The 19,280-nt window shown below is 39.6% G+C and overlaps 1 protein-coding gene across 1 annotated transcript in view; it reads right to left on the bottom strand.

The window, feature by feature from the left end:
- Nucleotides 1-19,280, bottom strand: part of TMEFF1 (transmembrane protein with EGF like and two follistatin like domains 1) — a 124,463-nt gene that overhangs the window by 21,431 nt on the left and 83,752 nt on the right. The window contains exons 4-5 of the mRNA XM_065052941.1: nt 18,619-18,645; nt 5,984-6,080 (exon numbers count right to left, since the gene is read on the bottom strand). Of these exons, the coding sequence (XP_064909013.1) occupies nt 5,984-6,080; nt 18,619-18,645 (124 nt within the window). The remainder of the gene's footprint in view (nt 1-5,983; nt 6,081-18,618; nt 18,646-19,280) is intronic.

Raw genomic sequence — 19,280 nt, 5'->3', positions numbered from 1 at the left:
GGGCATCTACCACCTCTCTGGGCAACCTGGGCCAGTGTTTTACCACGCTCATTGTAAAAAAATTCTTCCTCATGTCTAATCTGAATCTCCCCTCCTTTAGTTTAAAACCATTACCCCTTGTCCTATTGCAACAGCCCTACTAAAAAGTCTGTCCCCGTCTTTCCTACAGGCCCCTTTTAAGTACCAAAAGGCCGCAATAAGGTCTACCTGGAGCCTTCTCCAGGCTGAGCAACCTCAACTCTCTCAGCCTGTCCTCACAGGAGAGCTGTTCCAGCCCTCTGATAATTTTTGTGGCCTCCCCTGCCCCCCCTCCAACAGGTCCATGTCTGTCCTCTACTGAGGGTTCCAGAGCTGGACACAGGACTCCAGGTAGGATCTCACCAGAGTGGAGTAGAGGGGCAGAATCACCTCCCTCAACCTGCTGGCCATGCAAATGGGGGCTTTGACAAGATGGAGGAACCTCCTGAATCAGGCAAGGGAGCAGCTCTGCAGAAAAGGACCTGAGGATCCAGGGGAGCAGCAGGGCTGGGGGGCTGCTGCACGGGAGTGTCACCAGCAGAGCAAGAGAAATGACTGTAGTCCTCTACTCAGCACTCATGAGGTCCCATCTGGAGCACTTTGGCCCGTTTTGGGACACCTCAGTAACAGAAAATACCTTGAGAAACAGGAGAGGGCTCAGTGGCAAGCCACTGTGACAGAGGGCTGGAGCATGTGTTGTGTAAGGAATGGCTGGGGGCACTGAGCTTGTTCAGCCTGGAGAAGAGGTGACTGATTGCTGTCACCAGCTGCCTAAGAGGGGTTATGAAGAAGGCTAAGGGAGGCTCCTCTCAGAGGTGCACAGTAGAGTGCCGAAAGACAACAGCTGCAAGTCACGGTGAGATAAATTCTAATTGAACACAAGGAAATTATTCCTCAAAGTGAGAGCAGCTCAGCCCTTGAACAGCTGCCCAGATGTTACATCTCCTTTAATGCAGATAGTCAGAGTTCTGGAGAAGCCCTTGCGCCACCTGAATGGACTATCCCTGGCTGCAGTGGAGGGAGGAATCTTGTACCAGATTGATTTCCCTAGAGATCCCTTCCAATCTAAATTATTCTACAGTTCACAATTACATTCCGGATATTGAAGCTACAACATACTTTTAAATTCCTTTTAAACCAACATTCCTTCAGACATTCACTAGGTGTTGGCATGTTGTTCTATCGGGTATCTATCATTGTTTTGGCATTCAAGAGGAAAGAGACACACCACATCATAAAATAGTGCAAGAGCAGAGGATAAAACTCCCCATAAGCAACGCTACTTTTATGTTGGAAAGATATTTCACATTTGAAGTAAAAATGCAAGATGAAATCCCTATTCTTCAATTGATTCAGTATATTTTAAATATTAATATTAAAATACTATGAATATATCTTATTTATATTTAAGTATTAAAATGCTCTCACTTTGAGCATGAATTTTGGTATGTGTAAGAAAACACTTGTGGAAAAAAATGACCAGAAGCTTTAAAAAACACATGGAAATTGGGACCATTTGAAAATGGAAGTCTTATGAAAAAACATATATACTTAAGAGACCACCTAATCACAATATCAAAAAAACCCAAATCCACAACTAAGTTTATAATAATTTCAGTTTCAATCATATAAAGTAAATTGAAGCATTATGTTGTTTGGAAGCTTTATAAAAATTACACAGAACATTATTTATCTGAGTTAAAAAAAAAATGCACTTGGAGTCCTTAATAGCCACAATAGTATTACAAATATTTATATACACTGCTTTCATTGAAGAGTCTATTTAAGTGCTACACTGACGAAAATGATTTTTCAACACATCTGTTTTCATTTGTTTTGCATTCATGCTGTATTATTTTAAGTTTTTCAATATTATCAGTATACTAACTTCTGACTGTGTACTGTTTATCACATTAACAACTAGTAGAACTGAAAAGTCTGGTGTGTGCCAAGAAAAGCTGCATTGGATACCCCAGAGTATATCAACAGCAAACATGTTTGGGTTGGTGCCCTACAGGATTTACCCCATCAGCTCTTGGTGGCCCTGAGCTCTGTGCTGCCACCTCCATCTCCACTTCTCCACCTAACTGCATTTCCAATCCAGAATTCCAGCAGAAAACACACAACCATCCTCGTACTGCCTAAGTCTTCAGGCTTCTGGCTTGTTTCCCACATGAAAGTTTAAATTTACCAACCTCTCGTGTGCTTTTTCACTCCCCTGCCACACGTTTTGCACCACTATGCTTTTTCAACAGAGCAGAGGAAGGTTCTAGCCAGAGAGAATTTTTGGTGGGCAGGGTAGAAAGGGAGATACTGAATGATCGGTCTCGGGCAGCAGCTTTTCCCAAGACATATACAACCTATGTTTCAGTTTTGTTGCTAAAGCAGAAAAAGAAATCACGGTGACTCCACATGAAAACTGTTGTCTGCATCCTCTTACTGCAGACCTACAGAAAACCACTGTATGGACAATATGACATAGTACACATTTATGCAACTTAAGACTAGTGCATCCACAAGTGATTTTCTATGCTCTTGAAAAGCCTGCTCATAAACTAACAACTCTTTAAAAATACTTATAAATTGTATGAGAAAATAAAAAATAAGAGAAATATATTTCTGTGATGTTTCCTCAACCTGGTTTCTTTTTGCATTTATATAAAGAAATGATGTACTGATTTGCCTACAGTTGAATACTGATTTTCTAAGAATGGCATACTATTTAAGATAAACATCTCCTCAAACTTTGTCTCAATCTGTCCACTTAAATTCAACACTGAAAATTTTTGCCGAGGCGGTGGAAATTATAAAGTTGTTTATATTTTTGCATTCAATTTACTATGCATTGTAGCCACTTCTGGTTTAGATAGATAATGTTTCTGAGAAATCAAACAAAATGAAGATACAAATCTAAAACTCTGTGCAAAGCCTGAGTTCTTCAAACTATGTGTGATCTTGCGTAATAAAAGCACATGCAGCAACTTCGGTCAGAGACAGACACAATGCTTTAATGTCAAGCATGAAAACTAAAAATTGTAAAAATACAATTTAAGGGGAGCAAAAAATTAACATCACTAACTTAAAATATGGAGCGTATCACAGCTGTGTACAATTGAACTTGTTTAAATGTGCTTTAAAGAAGCACTGAGATTTAGTAACTGCACAGAATTGCTGAATAATTTAGGCTTGAAGGGATGTGTAGAGGTCACCTAGTTCAAGCCCCTGCTCAAAGCTGGCCCAGGGCCATGACTGTTCAAGTTCAGACCATCTCCACAGATCGAAACTCCACTGCCTCACCAGATATCTCATTCCAGTGTCTGATCACCCTCATGGTGGAAACATTTTCCATTATGTCAAATCGGAATTTCCCATGCTCTGACACGTGCCTGTTGCCCCTCACACTACCACTGTGCGCCTCGAAGAAGGACGGACTTGCTTAGACATGAGCAAATCCAACTCTAATAACCACAATATGCCAAGAGGTCTTGTTCCTGACTCCTTTGTTGCAAGAATCATCCTACAGTTTTCACTGAAACAATCAGGGGCCATAATTTTTTCCACAGGACTCCCACATCCCTCCAGACCCAAAAGACGAATCACAGTCTGTGTGGAATAAAATTGTCTTTAGCAGGGTATTTCCTTCATTGGGGGAAAATCTGCTTATTTTGCACTCCAGTCTGTTGTGGCTGGCCTGTTGGCAGTTCCTGAGATTTCTCACTAATGCCAGCTCATTTACCTCAAACCACTCAACATTTTGTGGCATGGATGACTCCCCTTCCACCAATTCACTAATCATTTGACCGTAATTTAGTTTCTCTATTCATAAAACAGGAGTACAGCTACCGTTTTGCTTCTCAAGAGCACTTGGAGCAGAAGGAGATGATGTTTGTAAGGTCTCAGGTTGCACGGCTTGGAAAAGAGGATGAGAAAATGCATAATTATATATTTATACTCAGACAGCATCTCTACTGAACACTAGGAGACATTTCAGCTAACTCATTTGGTTGCTATCATCAAGCAAAATCCTCTTAAAATGCCTTCTGCAATCACACAGATCACTTAATAAAGTGTTCTAACATCCCAAAGTGCGAGCAAGGGCTATCCAGGCCTATGAAGTCTACTTGAATGGAACTAAACGTACTTTTTGTTTGAGGTTCAATAGACACCACCCCACTATCCAAAACAGTTACAGCGGCCATTCCCATCCCTTAAAAAGGAAAAGCAAGACAGCATATTTTTATGAAATGAAGGTGTTTGTGTGATTTGCTAGAACTAGGGGTGATAGTGCATGTAACAGGGTGCAAAATCGAATTAAATAACAATACGAAAGTAGCAGTATTTATGTAAGTCTGATGAAAGGTATCTGTACTGTCAATAATTTTACATATCATTATATAATTTTATGAGGCTAAAAAGTATGTTGAAACCCAACAGGAAAGTGAGTAAAAATAAGATGAAAAAAGTGTTCTTAAGGGGTGTTCTACTACTATTCTGTTTCCCAGACAGAAGATTTCAATCCCATCTTGTTTCTACCAGGTAAATAAGTGTTTTGATTTTAGAAAAAGAGAAACCAACTCCTAACATCCACTTAAGCAAGTCTGTGACTTTCTACATATTTGTCAAAGTCACCCTTGTGAAGGTAATCTATGTTAACAGAGCCCAATTTAATCTAAGTCTAAACAGGAAGTGAATATCACTAAAGCATCCTATAAAGGCCAAAGGTACTCAGCGAAAAAAAACGAATTAAATTATTTAGGTTGGAAAACTGACAAAATTGAAAAAATGATCTGATAGACTGTCATCAACCCTCATAGGAATATTTTCTAACTTTTTAGTATTTACTGTGTAATTTTTTTTTTTTTGTTTCCACATATATTTTTTAATGAGGACTAACTGAAGAAATCTTAGAGGCAAAAGAGAGCTCTCCTGCTGTTGTCAAGAAGAGGAAGCATGGCTTCATTTTATGTGAGTAGGACATAGGGAATAAATCTTCCACTGTCCTCAACTTTATCCTAACTTCCTTATAGATATTACATAGCTGCAGGAATGCCAAGTCTACAAGCACAGAACAATTAGGCAAGCTTTTACTGGTTGGATGCTTCATGATTTATTTTCCAAAGCCAAGAATACATCTCAGTGCATATAACAAACAAATCTATACCCACTTTGCCAGTCATAAATTAAACAGACCAAGGCAATATTGCAGAAAATTATTGGTATTATAAAAACCAGCTACAGCTCATTTGTCTCTCCAGAAAAATGCATGCCTACTTTGGTAATATGACATTTTATTAAATGTGAAGTATCACACTAGTATTAATGAGTACTATTGCCATTTTGGTTTTCCTTGTATGCTATTATTTAATCTTCAATACACATCTAGAATATTAGTGCTAAGCTGCTTTACTGCCTGAGATGTCTTCATGCTGATATCCCATAATAAAATCTTCTGCAATTAAGACATATTTCAACATAAAATGCATTCCAGCTGGAAGACAGGAGAAGGAAGAGCAGTGCTGCCCCCAATTAACGATGTTCAAGCACTATTATTCTGAGATGCCTATACTACTTTATGAACAAGCACAACATAGAGGAAAAAAAATCTCAGAGGTGAATTATCAGTATTCATTTTGCATTCCTGTTTGGTTTAGGGTTTTTTTGGTTGCCAACATAAAACAAATCAAGGTCCTTTGTTTGAAAAATATTTGATAAAGATTCTCCAATATACCTCTTTGTTGTTTTCTCCTTTTACCTTGCAAGTGCAGATCACTTGCTCTTTACAGGCACTTATCAAAGACATTATTATTGGACAGCATTAAAACTTCAATTAGTAAGATAAACACAGCCAAGCAGATGATCACATACTTTTTTTTTTCTTTTTCTCTCGCTCTCTTTTTTTTTTTTTTTTTTAAACATTTTTGCCCTTTTTGTTCACTAATATTGTTAAGGAAAGCTTATTACTTACCCAACATTTTCTGCATCTTCATCACACTCAGCTCTATATTTGCAAACTCCACATTTTGAGTGTTTTCTCTGAACTTCTGTCCCAGATCCTTCATACTCTGAGAAAAATAAAGTATTGTTAACAGAAAGCATGATTTTCTTATTAAGCTTTGATTTTGCTTACCTAAATCCATTTGCCTTCAGGTATATTGTCAACATGAAGCTATAAACCTTAAGAATGTTCCTTTTTTTCAAAATCAAGCAATTGGAGGTTGGTAGTACTGTATTAGTGACAAGAAAGCATCCCTGAAAACACTAATGCTTCATTGATTGACTCTTCCTTTATTCTTATTTCAGTGATTTGTATTTATTCTCACCCCACCAGCCATGTAACTGGCATCGACGTGTATCCCAGTCACATTTAATCTTAATTGGCACTCATAATGTGTAAACCCTGTGCCTTTTAATATCCTTGAATATTAGGTAGTGGGGATTTGAATGCTATTTTCTTTGACAGTCTTTAATTACAGATATCCTTATGAAAGGCAACTGCTTTCATTTTTTCCCCTTTCTCTTTCCGACAATAGGAATTGACTGTACTCATATCTCATATGTGCCATGGTATATTTTCCAGACTACTCTGATTAGTTGCACAAGACTAACAGAAAAAAAATAAGCTTAACAAGAAACTGGTAGAAATGCTATTTCCCTAAAAATGTAAAATTAATATCTCAATATTCTGATCCTAAAAACTTCTGCACCAATCTTACTGTTCACATGGACACCAAAACTCTTCACCAAGTAAAAGAGAAATATAACTGTCTTCTTATTATTTCACTACCAGTAGTAACTCCTATTTTTTATTTTAATAATGTCATAAAGGAAAGAGAGACATTCAAAATGCAGGGAAACAACACAGAAATTTGAGAGGGAGTCGAAAACCATTTAACATATCGCAGTATCACGGCAGTGTAAGGCTGACTACATAATGCTGTCAGATGGATGTAGATCAGTGCTTCTCTTTCTCACAGCAGCGTTATGTCCCGTAGCAACAGCTAATCAAACGCCATCATTAAAAAACTTGCATTTACACTCTTTACTTGTAAACAAGAAAAAGTAATCCAGAAGAGTCCTTCCTAATTTTCCTAGATCTTGGTTGAAGGGCATCTCTCCCTCCTACCTGTGGGGCTGGGCTTACATGGAGAATAGTGCAGGTGTGCCTCTCAAATTACCTTCTGTCTAAAGTATGCATTGCATTTTTCAAAGATTAATATATATCAAACTTTATTACAAAATTCCCACTGTAGAAATTCTATCCCCACTCTTATTAAGTTGCAGTAGAAGTAATTTGTTTTTATCTTTACAAATGTGCATCTTATCTGATTTTTTCTTTTTTCTAGATACCACATTCCTATGCCTGTGTTTGGCATCCGGAAGTGTCCTTTAGTGTCAGGTTTCACTTTTCCATGACATTAAGTGACCCCCTGCAGTTTGAATAAATTAAATAAATGGCACTGCTCATGGCTTTCATTCATGGTATTTCCACTTCTGTTGCTGTTCTTATGACCCTTGATGCTCCTTCCCCAGCACATTAACACCCTCTGGAGTTATGGGTACAAGAGCTAGACACTCTGCTCCAGAAGACTTGTCATCAAAACCAAATGCCATCTATGATATTCTTCAGTTAAAACATCCAACAAGCATTTTAAATTTTGACCATTTCTCTGCACTGACCATTATTATTCACATTCACTTCATTATTCACCTCATTCCCCAATGAGTCCTTGTCAGGGTCATCAGCGTGTGTAAGGAGAGAGGCTGACATCCAGGAAAAATCACACAGATCCTGGACTCACTGCATATCGCTCTGTCCTCAGTCATTAACATCCCACCTGCTTTTGCTTCCTGTTAGCTGAGTGACCCGTTCTCTGTCATCCAGGCCTGACCAGTACTGACTGATTTGCTCCCAGGCCACCAGTGGAAGGGGTCACAAGGCCAAGAACAATCCCTAGAAAAACACTCATTTTGTAAGGAATCCTTAACATGTAGCGATCCGTTGACTGGCAATATTTTTGCACAGTAGACGTGCACAGTGTGGATGTTGTGCCCTCTGGTTACTTAAACTTGTATGAGAGATCACCTTTGAGAAAGGTTATGGTTTTGAGGTGGTACGCTTACATAAATGTTCTGTTGTACAAACGTCTTTCATGGAAAACTAAATTAAAAGAAAAAAAAGGTAAATTTCTCAGTAAAGGTTTTCCATGAACCCATGATTGACTGGCATTATTCCTCTCCCTTAATTCTGTACTCAGTTGATTCTTTGACTTCTCCTTCTTCTATTCCACTGCTTTTCTTTGGATTGATACCAGAATGAGAGGCTGTTGCCTGCTCAATCATCACATTTATCTTTTCTCAAAAGATTTGTACACTGTTTCTTATTGTTCTATTGAAAAAGAGAGAAAAAAAATTCGTTGTTGGGCAGAGAATTCTTTACCACCCATTTTTAAAGCTATCAGGTGCAAACCAGCCAGACCTGCTGATTACAAAACACCTGTCTTCAACATTTGGTGCTTAATATCCTTCTGCATTATTGCTAGCATGGAAACTATTTCCTTATATCCTATATATTCTCTCTGACTTGACTACAAATTCAACCTGAATGCTCTACAGAGCACTTTCACTGCACTATAAGCATTTCAATTTTGTAATGGAGCTGAAGAAGCAACACGTACACACACACACACAGGGGTACATGTACCCCTTCCCCACCCACTTTAGATCTGCTCCCCGTGAATGCCCTGGCACCTTTTTCATTTTCATAAACACTAGTCCACAACTACTTTTTCATTGTTTCTACATGGTGAGGCCCCACCTTGAATCCTGTGTTCAATTTTGGGCCTCTCATCATAAGAAAGACACTGAGGTGCTGGAGAGAGTTCAGAGAAGGGCGACGAAGGTGGTGAGGGGTCTGGAGCACAAGTCTGATGAGGAGCAGCTGAGGGAACTGGGGCTGTTTAGCCTGGAGAAAAGGAGGCTGAGGGGAGACCTGATCGCTGTCTGCAACTACCTGAAAGGAGGCTGTAGCATGGAGGGTGTTGGTCTCTTCTCCCAAGTAGCAAGTGACAGGACAAGAGGAAACGGCTTCAAGTTTAGATTGGGTATTAGGAAAAAAATCCTCATTTGAAAGGGTTGTTGGGCATTAAAACACGCTGCTCAGGGAAGCGGTTGAGTCACCATCCTTGGAGGTGTTTAAAAGTCATTTAGATGAGGTTCTTAGGGACATGGTTTAGCGCTACAGTTAGATGATGGTTGGACTCTATCATTCTGAGAGTCTCTTCCAACCAAAATGATTCTATGATTCTATATGCTATTCAGTGTAAACTTCTCACTCTCTCTCCTTCCTTTTCCCCTCAGTCCCCCAGTTGCTTTCTCTACCTTTTAAAATTTGGTTTGCTTTAGAAAAAGTGTGGCCTTTTTTTCTTGAACAGAATTTTCTGGACCTCATGCATATAGATCTGTACTTTATTTTGTCTGCATATAGTAAATATGTGCAAGTCGAGAACACCTGCACCTCGGGTACTAATAATTTACACCTGTCAGGATGAGGTGTAATACAGATGAATATGCATTGATGCTACATTTCCAACTTAGGCGATAGTCATCTACAATTTTTAGAAGCCTCTCTCATTACTATCTGCATGATAGTTTAGTACTAACAACACAAGACACTGCATATCAATTAGACATAAGTCCTTGAAGAAAATGCAGCTTTTCCCACCAATACAGAGTAGATAAATACTGGTTTTCAGCCTGAATTGTTAGCAGACATCTTCAGTACCTGACTTGTGTGCTGTTAAAACAAGTTAATCCATTAATATTTGAGAGCATAAGTTTGGTGCAAATGTCTGCAAATAGGCAAAGCATCCCTTGACAGACTGTCCTCCCTTCTCCTTTTTCCCCTACACTCGATTGTTTCTAAGTAGGTTATGGCCATTAATTTTAATATTCTGATCAATCAGATCTTCCTAGCAGGTTTCAGTAATATCAATTAGGTCAAAATATGCAATTCAGCTCCTCTTGTTTATTACGCAGACTTCTAATGTTGATGTACAGATGATTACAGAATTTCTTCTCCTCGGTTTCATTGGTATCTTGATTAATTCTGTTCTTTGACATCTTAATTTAATGCTGAGTGAAAGCTCATTTTCCCTCTCTTTTTTTTCAGCTACGTTCGTCTTTCAGGGCAGCACCTCATTTAGGCTCTGTCCTTCCAAAGAAAGGAGGCACAAGAATGGGATCTGTGACTCCCAGTTGTCTCTCTGAGCTACAGTGTTCCCTAAAACTTCTCCTCGAGTCATTATTCCTCCACATAAGATGGCCAGCTATATTTTAGGAGCTGCAGGGCAGGAGCCTGCAAATGGACAGTAGCTCTAGAGGAACTGGCCAGCAGTAAATAACTTCCCTCAGCAACTTATTTGCATGTTCTTACTATGGTAATATGGGTTTCTGCTGAGGGCTTTCAATCACACTCAAAGTAAAAGCATTGGGCTATGTCAAGGTGAAGTTTGGTCTGCCCTAAAGGCACAGCCTGGAAAGGGAGCTCTGCTCTATATGCGTATATATATATACATGTATATATTTATCACTGTTCACAGTGAAGCAGGGGGAGCTTGTGGAGAGCTGCAACTACTCAGTAGCCACGTATGGATGGAATGAAGGTCATCTCATCTAGGAAAGCCCCTCTAAAAACCAATTCCTATCTGTTTGTGGAGTATAGTTATTTTTACTGATGTGCTATCCCATGGGAGCAACTGATTGCAAAAAGACTTTTGAAAAATATGAAGAGCCACGGCAAATCCCCTTCTGGACCCTAAAGTACAGAAGAAACCTGCTGTGATTAGACTTTGATTCCCTCAGTATAGCTCATGCTAGAAATTCCTCTCAAAATACCACAGTCCACAGCATCACACATTATGGGCTGCAGTTCACTGAACATTTTAGTGACTTATCATCTCTCCTATTAATTTTTAGGGCAGATTTAATGACACACTGATGATTGTCACTGTAATTTAAAACACAGATGCAAACTTACTTTTTTGTCTGTAAGTGCAAATTTAAAACAAGTGCAACAACTGCTCTTGGCTATCCCAAATTCTTGGCAAGCAGTGTCTTGAATTATCTTGACCATGTTGCAGGATCTCATGCAAAAGCAATATTTACCACTGTGGAAGGCCCTGTTATCTCTTATCCAACTAACCAGCTGGCTTAGAAGCAAAGCCTGGCCTGGTACAGCCAGAAATATATAGCTGGCTGAAGGATATTTTCCTTGTGCAGTATAGACCACATAGAGCAGCTGTAAGCACATCCCAGCAAAGACAGCAGCCTTTGAAGTTTAATTTTGCAAAGATGGGCATTATAGGCTTGACACAAGGATGCGTTGACACAAGGATGAACTGGTTGGAGGAGGGAAGTTCAAAGTTTGATATCCTAATCACAACCCAGCCAAGGCTGTATGTTTGCCCAGCAGTTATGGTGAGGACAGCACGTGCACTTTTAAGCAAAGGACTTGAGGATGTGCATTGTAAGACTCCCTACCACCATTACCCTTGTTATACATTAAGTATTTTACACATCTAGAGACTATAACTTCTACCTGGCTTCTGTGCATATGGCACCATGGATAATGGTGGGGAAAGTCAGCATTCTGTGAGAGCTGGATCAGCTTCTACACTGCAGGACTCTCTGGCTGGAGAAGTCAAATACCCAGTCACTCTGCTGTGTTGCTGACTCTTTCAGCTAACTCATTTTTCTCCAAAGGGAGACACAACAACTTCAGAGTAACCACCAGGGAAATTATTTATGCATGAGCAGATGATGGTGGAAAACAGAAAGGACAAGAAAGTCACCAGACGCCAAGGGAGGTGTCCCACAATTTAATGAACATGTCCAACACCATTCCATAGGCCCCATTCCTGCTGCACAAGATAAACCAGCCCTCATTTGCTATCTGTCATCCTGCACAAGAAGCAAGAGGCATCTGTGCTTCCATGTCCCTGGCTGCAGCATCCTTCCGAACAAGCTCCAGCCCACCCCGAAAACCCTGCTTAGAATAAGTTTTCACCAAGAGGAGGCCTGAACATTCAGGACCTTTGCCTCTGCCTTGCTGAACCTTTGGTGAAAACACAGTAATTCTTGCAAGTTTTTGTTCTGTGTTAACTTTACAGAAAGTAGTATCTCAGCAGAAATAAATAGGGCTATTTGAAGCTACAGTCATAGTCAGAAAAACCACATGATGGAATCAGCACTTAAATCTTTTAAAGTCACACGCCATTATAAAAATATGCTAAAAGACATGATGTTACCTCCTATGCAGGGTGTTAATCACCATCAAGTTTCTGCAGTCATATTAAAATACATTAAACCAAATCAGCAGCATTATTACAAATTAGAATAAAAAATATTCGTGATTCTAAACTGTGTCTGTTTATAACACCCTGACTGTGTGACAATTACTGGATAAGTGTTGTCCCCAGTGAGGGGAAGGAACAGATGGCAGCCTGCTAAAAAGCACACACTGTATATCAATTTATTAATTACTAAATGCAATCTGCTAGACATTCATCACAAGATACTTTAGCTATTAAATTTCCAAGGGATTAGAAATTCAAAACAAATTATTTTAATAATAATTAACTTAGCTATATGTATTGCAAGCATGTTATTTCCTTAGCTTAAAAGCCTGAAATGATTGGGTGCCATCTGTCTAAGCATTACATCTTTTTTAATATCAAAAGTGCATTCTGCTTAGGTACACACATAGACGCTGAACAAGAATAAAAAATTAATGTTATGGGCATAGCAAGACACTTGGAAATCTTACCCGTGATGGTTGATTACCAGAGCACAGAACCTGCTTCTTCTAGGACACCAATTTGTTTCTGAGAAGCTGGCTTGAAAAGTCATTACCATTTGTTAACTCTTTGATGGCATACGTAACACCTGCTGATGGTTTTTGACACATTCTCACAAAGGCCTAACTATATCACAAAGTCAACATCACAGCTGCCATTTGCTGGCAGTATCAAATAGAGAGAGCAAGGAGTATCCAGAGTGAGAGGAAAAAAGAACTTTACTTGGAGAAACATGGGAAGAACAGCTCAGAAGTACTCATATACCAAAGATGGAACCTGGGAGCTCAGAAGAAATAAGGTTCTCCTTCAGAAGTTTTTGCACTATACTTGGATGCAAGATAGAAAGGACTACCAAAAAAAGCCTTATGAATAAGGGCTGCTGCCAGATGAAAGCAAATTATTTTTGTCACAAATACCTTTAACACACAAAAAAAGGAAACAGTTTCTTTTTCAAAGTTTTCCTCTAGGATTAAGTGTTCCCATCTGCAGTGGGCCAAAATTTCTTTTATGAATGTAAGATGTAACTGTAAATCCAAACAGAATTTACATCAGTGGTTCCGACTGCCCTTTCAGTTGTCTCACTACTAGCTGGGTAATGTTGTGCTTGGATCTTTTTTACAATATTGACAATTTGGCTTTAACCAAGATCTGAGGTCTTCTGACCATGGAGGCTACTTCAGTTACATGACAGGGCTTCTACTTGGCTGGGAGTGCTCAGTGCCAGCTCTTTGTACAGCAAAAAAGTAAGATCACTAAGATGACTCCTTCTTTTTTTGACTTTCTTAGCTAGTATCAGGTTGTAAACTGGAGGAAAAAAACCTTTTTTGCACATAGAAAGCACCTTGGAGAAAAAATTGTGAAAGCTCATAGTTAGTCACACTTATATAACCCTACCTAAATTAATCTTCCAGAGGTTACTTTATTGGGTCAGTGCGGTTCTTTTTACGGGGAGAGCATGGCAAGTTCCACCAGAAATAAAAACTTTAAATTCTTGTTATAAAAAAAGAAAATGCTTCATGCAAGCTAGCAATTTACCTACTTTATGTACACATGACAGCCTGAGGATCATTTTTCGTGCCCGAACTATCAGCTGTGGTAGTACATCCAGCAGGTCAAATACCGTTGCAATTTACAACATAAATCTGAGCCTGTAACTCCTCTTTCACCAGTTCTGCCTCAAACTCTAACAAATCAGTGTTTAAACAAAGTGGATCAGGAGCTGCTTTTATGACTGTATTCTTCAGAACTGGGAAACTGCAGAGTGATTCACACAAGATTGCAAAGAGAAGCCCAGGTGTTAAATGAAAATCTGAAGGATCTCACCATCTTCAGCTGTGATCTCAACTAAGCAAATTTTTTAGGTTTGAGTCCCCCTTCTCTGACATTGCTTTCTGTAGGGCTGAAAGATAATGGTAATGAGGCTTTTGAAATTTCTCTAATTTCTGAATTAACAATCCATACTCTTCTTAGAAGTGGCTTCAGGGTACCTATTGCCAAAAGTGATCAAAAGCATAGATTCATAAGTGTAATTTTTATTATGCTAATTGAAGGTTCAGACTTCTGAAATGAGCAAAATGAATAATTTTATTACAACTCTTTATTAATACTGTGCATTCAGAGTGTAGAAAATGGAAATTGCTTATCCAGAATGTCAGAGGGCAACTAGACAATTGTGTCACCCTTAAAAATTATGCTCCTTCATCTGTATTCAGGCATACTGAAAAAATTCTCTGACTCTTAATTCTTTTCTTAAAATCTAGTATCTTTGTCGCAATAAACATGATTTGGGAGAGAACGTGGATCCACGGTCTATAGCATTTTTGTGGCACATGACAACTTCTAAGGCAAGACATTGTCTGAAATAATCTTTGAGGAAGAGGACTATTGTGAGTTTTCTTAATCAGTTCCGAATTTACCTTTTTTTTTGACATAAAAATGAATGCATTTAACATCATACAGTTTGGGAGTAGGAGGGAAAATATGCATGAAGTCAAGTTTCAGAATCATTAATGAGTTTGTTCTGTGTCTGGAAAATGAAAGAGAACAGTGAGAACCACCAGCGCAAATCTCAGCCACACGTGAGGCAGCAGTGAAGATTGTCACAGGCAGAACTGTAACAACAGAAAAGTACAGCTCAGATGCTTTCCCAGTATGTTTCTTCACAGTTAAAAACCTACCAGCAAACAGTACATCTGCTGCACAGCAATTGCAATGCTTTCTGAACATATACAAGCAGCTGCGCTCATCCATTCCGTGTGTGCAAGCATCGCTGGTGCATACACAATCACACTAATTGTGTGTTTAAGAAACATAGCATTCACTGATTCCGTGATTAACATCTGGAAATGTAAATCCTAGGAAGAAAACAGAAATTTCTAAGCTAGCACACTTGCTCACTTGCTGGCTCCCTCTCACAGTATCACAGTATGTTTGGGATTGGAAGGGACCTCAAAAGATCATCTAGTCCAATCCCCCTGCTGGAGCAGGAACGCCTAGGTGAGGTCGCACAGGAACATGTCCAGGTGGGTTTTGAATGTCTCCAGAGAAGGAGACTCCACAACCCCCCTGGGCAGCCTGTTCCAGTGCTCTGGCACCCTCACTGAGAAGAACTTTTTTCTCAAATTTAAGTGGAACCTCTTGTGTTCCAGCTTGATCCCATTACCCCTTGTCCTATCATTGTTTGCCACCGAGAAGAGCCTGGCTCCATCCTCGTGGCACTCACCGTTTATATATTTATAAACATTAATAAGGTCAGCCCTCCGTCTCCTCTTCTCCAAACTAAAGAGACCCAGCTCCCTCAGCCTTTCTTCATAAGGGAGATGCTCCACTCCCTTAATTATCTTTGTTGCCCTGTGCTGGACCCTCTCCAGCAGTTCCCTGTCCTTCTTGGACTGAGGGGCCCAGAACTGGACACAATATTCTAGATTGGTGGAGTCTCTCACCCTTGCATTTTTCCACTTGTGTTGCTGCTTCCTTGTACTTACAAGCTGTACCTAACCCACAGGCTACAGAAGCTCCTCATGCAACTTGGTTCCCATTTGTGTACCCTTGGCCAAGAGCCTCATTTTAAATGATCAGGGTGATTATTACATCTCAGCATGTCCTAGATTCCTCCAAGAAGAAAATGGGGAAGGCTGGGTCAGGAAGGAGCTGTGCTGTGCTCCAATCAGTCCCATAGCTGGAAGAACCATGGAGGCAGGACTGTGGTGTGCACCAGGGAGCACCCCTACCCTGCAGGTCACCCTCTGCCCAGGTTCCTGTTCTTTCTCTCTGTCTGGATCCTGAACAATGCACCTCCATCCTCTAAATTCCCTCAACTAGTAATATAACCTTGACGTTTTTAATGTCTCCTTGTAACAGTTTTACAGTTACTTGAAAAATGAAACAAAACAAACTCCAGATTAAAAAAAAATATTGTGAGTACAAAAATGCTCTTAGAGTTTTTGGCCAAAGCAGACCTCAGTAATCAAAGCAACAGTGAATTCCATCCTTTGAAGGATTGCTTTCACACACAGAAAATGACTCAACATGCCGAAGACTAACCAACTGTCTTGTGGAAGTATTACCCAGTGCCCAGTTCAGTGAGGAATGTGGATGGGAACAGTACTAGTTCAACGTGTCACAAATTCACCTAGGTGTGTCCAAAAGAAGAAGTACCAAGCAGGATTTGCAATTTCTGGTTGTTTAAAATAGTATTTCTATCTAAAATTAAGAACTAAACCCAACTGTTTTCATACTGAACAGGTGCAGGAACACTTCAGGTGGCCCCAAGGCACTTGGAAGAAAGCCAAATAAATGAAGGGCTAACATCACAAGGATGCTGCAGGAGGCAGTGGGTATTTTGTCCCTTCTTTACTCAACATCCAGGCAGGGCAGATACTTACCTGGGGCCAAGGAACCCAGATTCAATATTTTCCTCTGTGCCTGAAGTAAACCAATCCTACCTATACCACCTCTCAAGGCAACACACTAACCACTGCTACAAGGTAGTATGGAGGGACCCCAAATCTCCTCAGCTGATGTCATTCTATTTTGCATAAATAATTAGAATTCACTACCACTCTGAGACCAAACTAACAAAGCCTTTCTACAGCACGCATCCTCCCAGCCTCCAGGCTGTTGCTTTCCTCTCTGCTGCCTTTGTCCCAGGCTCAATGAATATTTCAAGTGAGAACAGAAACAACAGCAGTGACCAAGGGAAACCCATTTTTGGACCTCTCTTACCAAGAGGCGGTGGACCTGGTTCAGTCTCCCATCCCAGAGCAAGCAATGAGTATATTTGAACTTGCATCTTTCAGCTCTTCAGCGAGCAGCCTAACCAAGAAGACACAACATGTTCTGTCCTGCTTTTCTCCAAATTGTTCATAAAATTACCCAAAGAATCACCACATCTGTCAGTCAGCTGCCAATCTCTTCCAGACCAGCACAGTAATATATACAAGGGACTTCAATGGGGATTTTTGTATCCAATTAGGAAATACTGAAAAAAAAAAAAAAAATCCCAAGAGCATTAAAACATTTCTAAAAGTGTTCCAAAAATAAAAGTCAGATGTGGACTAAATTACTGTCATCTGTCTCCTATAAGAAGTGAATAGCAGTGTGAAGGCAAGCAAGGCTCAGCTTGCAGGGAGCAGCTGTAGTGGGATAACAGGCTGGGGAACAAAGGGGGAAGGAGAAGCAAACGAGCTGGGAAAGAGCATGATACAATCTCAGGAAGAAGAGTTTCGGAGGGGGGGGGAAAAACCCACCATTGAAGGTAAGAAGAGGCAGCATTTGAGCAGAAAAAAGTTCCTTTAGATACTGCTCCAAAAGGAAACAAAGGTGAGAACAGCCATGTGCTGGCAGCAGCCCAGGAATTTACTGATAGCATCTTAGTAAAGGGGAGGGAAATGCCTCCCTGTCACTCCACGCATGAAAAAAGAGAGAGCTAGCTCCTGATTTTTGGAAAGTTTAGCTGTTGTGTTTACACAGAGAGCGATGCCATCGATTGTCTTCTACAAAAGCACATTTTCATGTACAAGATTTCCAGTATTTCAAAACTCAGTCCCATCAGTATGAACTGCAACACTTTCATAATACAAGCAAAACCTAAAAGCAAAATGGCTTTTTCGTGTCTGTTTATATCTATATCTCACATTTTTCATTCTATATATATTCTTTCTAGTAGTATCAAAGATAGACTTAAGATAAAATCATGTATTTTTTTTTTTTTTAATCCTTGGAAGAAGGTTGAGGTGTGTTCGAAGATAGGAATACTTCTACAAGTACTAGTTTTGAACATACGGCTTTGAACAGAAACATGTAAAATATTTGTTAAAAACAGGTATCATACTGTAATAATATATTTTAGGCAACATGTTGGACTAAGGATAAAGTAATAAGTAGACATTGTAGACACTAAGGAAATGAATTAAAAAAAAACAAGTAAGAAATGTATTGTGAATGGACATTTCCAGGAGTGAAATACAGGTGAAACAGGAATCTAAATATTACACTGTATTGCTGGCAACAAATTATATAGGTCAAACCTGAAAGAACAACACTGGTCAAATGCACACTACAACCTATTCCTATACAAATACTGTTCTGAGATCATCAGATAACATTGCAATGTTAAAGCTTATTTTTAAGTTGTCATAATTTTTCCTTAATTCATGTGGTATACAGCAACCAGGTACATAAAACCAATACACATATAGCAAAAAAGCAAGACCAAAAGGAAGTGTAACTTGAGTTTGGTACTCACCTCCTTCTCCTGACCCAGAGCCATTATCTGAAAAGGAAACACAGGGGGAGCAAATGAAAATATTGTTCTGGGAGCAGCTGTTCAGGAACTTGTCACTGTGAAACATTACACAGGTGTTACATTTCATGAGCCAGGTGTAAAAACAAACATCCCACATAAAGTCTGGCATGCTTTAATACAGTTTGTCCATGCATACTGTGCCCTATTCTCTCTCTTGCCTGGCAAGATATTTTTACTCAAGAAACAGCATCATTCGATACTGAAAACTAAATTGCTTTCCTAGCATTTTTCCAACTGTTAGTTATTCAAATGAGTTAAAACCAAAAGAGATGAAGAGTGCAGACTCTGATTGTTGGAATATTTATTTTTTTACCCTGGCCCTGGGAGTGGTACATGAAGGAGTAATATATAAATCACATGATGGCAGAAGTACCTCCAGAAGACAACTGGTGCTCAGAGTAAAGTTGGCTTAAGTCATCTACCCACAAAATAGCTCCTCTGCTGAGTCAGTCACTTCATATAAGGATGCTCTAATGGCATAGTTATTTCATTGACATTAGACTGACTGGATTAGCATCTGATGAGTGACGGCTTGTGGCTGCATCCCCTTGCATTCAAGCATCAGCAGGACTCGAGCTTCCTCACCACCCCAGGCCAACTAA

This window comes from Columba livia, chromosome 2, assembly GCF_036013475.1.
Source record: "Columba livia isolate bColLiv1 breed racing homer chromosome 2, bColLiv1.pat.W.v2, whole genome shotgun sequence".
Taxonomy (NCBI): domain Eukaryota; kingdom Metazoa; phylum Chordata; class Aves; order Columbiformes; family Columbidae; genus Columba; species Columba livia.
This window is presented reverse-complemented; position numbering and strand designations above follow the sequence as displayed.